General features: G+C 40.4%; 1 protein-coding gene across 1 annotated transcript; it reads left to right on the top strand.

Moving 5' to 3' along the window:
* Positions 1 to 273: 273 nt before the first annotated feature.
* On the top strand, positions 274 to 1,308 carry LOC115991808 (histone H1-like). The gene is made up of 2 exons (XM_031115741.1): positions 274 to 471; positions 592 to 1,308. Exons 1-2 carry the CDS (start codon positions 391 to 393, stop codon positions 1,153 to 1,155), a joined length of 645 nt encoding a protein of 214 aa, XP_030971601.1. The 5' UTR covers positions 274 to 390; the 3' UTR covers positions 1,156 to 1,308.
* Positions 1,309 to 2,429: the final 1,121 nt, after the last annotated feature.

The raw sequence follows: 2,429 nt of genomic DNA, 5'->3' as shown, positions 1-2,429 counted from the left end.
AATAAAATCCATGACCCACAACCCAAATTAAACCCCTCACAAATCAAGTGAAAAACACACCCAAAACTCATCTCAACCCCCAAAACTTTTATTCCCCAAAATCCTCAATCCAAACCCCACCCAAACTTCCACCCCAAGCCGTAGATAACCCACTAATCCAATGGCCCACATTCAAACTTTCAAATTTGGCTCAATCCGCGTCTCACTACATTCCACCAATCACCGCTCACATTTCTTTCACATTCTCACTATATTAATCTCTCTCCTTAACCGTTTCATCTCACATCCAAGTTTCTCTCTCCAAAAGCCAAAACACTCTCTTCGATTCCAATTCCTCTCTGCTCTGCTTCCGAATTAAATCTCCATTCAACTCGTCCGAGTTAACTCACCATGGCCGCTACTACTGAGTCGAGGAAATCGTCCGGCCCTAAAAAGCCCAAATCCGCACCCTCTCACCCTCCTTTCCTCGATGTATGGTTTTTCTTTCTCTCTCTAGAAACCCTAACTTTCTCTCTCTAGAAAGCTGTTTCATTTTCAAAATTTTAAGATCTGAAACTGATTTTTGTGTGTTTGATTTTGGTTTTTTTGCAGATGATTACGGAGGCGATTGTGACTCTGAAGGAGAAGACAGGTTCAAGCCAGTACGCGATCACGAAGTACTCCGAGGAAAAGCACAAGCACTTGCCGACGAGTTTCCGCAAGCTTTTGCTCTTCCATTTGAAGAAACTCGTCGCTTCTGGAAAGCTCGTCAAGGTGAAAAACTCTTTCAAGCTCGCTCCTGCTGCTCCGGTGAAGAAGTCCTCAACCGTTTCTGCTCCGGCGAAGCCTAAGTCCGTTGCAAAGCCGAAGGCAACCAAAGTTGCTCCCAAGGCAAAGAAAGTTTCAACCAAGCCAAAGCCAAAGCCAAAGGCAAAGGCAAAAGCCGCAGCGGCTGTGAAGCCTAAGGCGAAGTCCGTGGCTGCGAAGCCAAAGCCAAAGACGAAGGTTGCAGCGAAGGCAAAACCAGTTGCGAAGCCAAAGGCGAAGGTGGCGAGGACTTCAACAAGAACAACTCCGTCGAAGAAGGCGGCGCCGGCAAAGAAAGCACCGAAGCCGAAGAGCGTGAAGTCTCCGGCGGCAAAGAAGAAAGCTCCGGCGAGGAAGGCAAAGAAGTAGAAGCTTTTTTTTCCTGTGTGTGTTAGGTTGTGTTTTTCAGAGTGATGGCAGTGATTGTAAATACCTTACTTTAGTAAGGGTAGTAGTTTCTGATTTAGGCAAGAAAAGAAGAAGATAGTTGTATGACACAGCTAATGTTTTTTTTTTTTTTTTTTTTATAAAATGTTTTTAGGGATTGTCTGTTTTTATTTTATTTTGTTTAATTAAATAATATTTAGTTATAATCTTAATTGGACTATCACATTGTTTTGTTTTTATTTTTAATTAATTTTAAAACTTTACGAATGGCTTTCCGTATTTTTCTCGTTGCCTTTTATTATTCAATAGCACATTCCACGTGTGCTCGCTGCGTAAGTTAGCCATATTCTCTTGGATTCATGGGCTTCCGTACGAGATTCCGTGCATGTTAGAATTGACGGTGCATGTTAGTATCAGTGAAACGTGGGAATGGGGGGATCTACGCACGTTAGTGGGGATAGGATCGTCGCCACGTTGTACTTCGCTTAAGGGATAATATAATTTGACCGACTGTGATTAAAAAAAAAAAAAAAATCTTATAATGGGTGGGGCTGTGATGTTAACACGTGGGTTTACTTAGTCGGTGACTGTGTGTTAGCGAGTTGTGAAAGCGAGAGGGGTTGTTGTTGCTTGTGAGTATCGAGTGAAAAGCTTCCAAACGAGATGTGTTTGGTACTCACCCTGTCGTGCTTTTTGATTGGTTTTTGGGTATTCTTATATTGCTGTTTGGATGCTAAGAAAATGGAGAGAATTATTAGGATTAAACATTTGGGTTACTTTTTTTTTTTTATTTGCAGTGGTGAAATTTCAAAAAGTGGGAGTGGCTCCAAATTTTCAAAACAGAGTCGGTATGACTTATGACTCATGAGTTTGTGTATAAAGCAGGCAGTTTATCTATTAATTTAAATTTAAAAGTAGGCACTTGAGTGAAAAGCAGTCAATGTGTCTTTATTTATTTATTTTTACTTGTTCTTCTCCTTCCCTTCATAGTTCCTGGAACCAGCAACAGTGTAAAGCATAAATTGTTTGTTTAAGAATCTTAAGTTAATCAGAGTAGCACATGGAAGTAACTTTAGGTGTGTTCTTTTGTTTTACTTCATGATGTGGTTTTGAAAAAATCTTCTTTGTTACAGCTGTGGCCTGTAACTTTGTTCTGTTTCAGAAGTGACCTAAGTCAAGTTTACTCGAAAGTTGAATTTATGAAAATTTAAATCTGTCATGAGTAAATTATCAGTGTTTAGGAATCTAGATGACAA

This window comes from Quercus lobata, chromosome 5 (genome assembly GCF_001633185.2).
Source record: "Quercus lobata isolate SW786 chromosome 5, ValleyOak3.0 Primary Assembly, whole genome shotgun sequence".
Lineage (NCBI taxonomy): Eukaryota > Viridiplantae > Streptophyta > Magnoliopsida > Fagales > Fagaceae > Quercus > Quercus lobata.
This window is presented reverse-complemented; position numbering and strand designations above follow the sequence as displayed.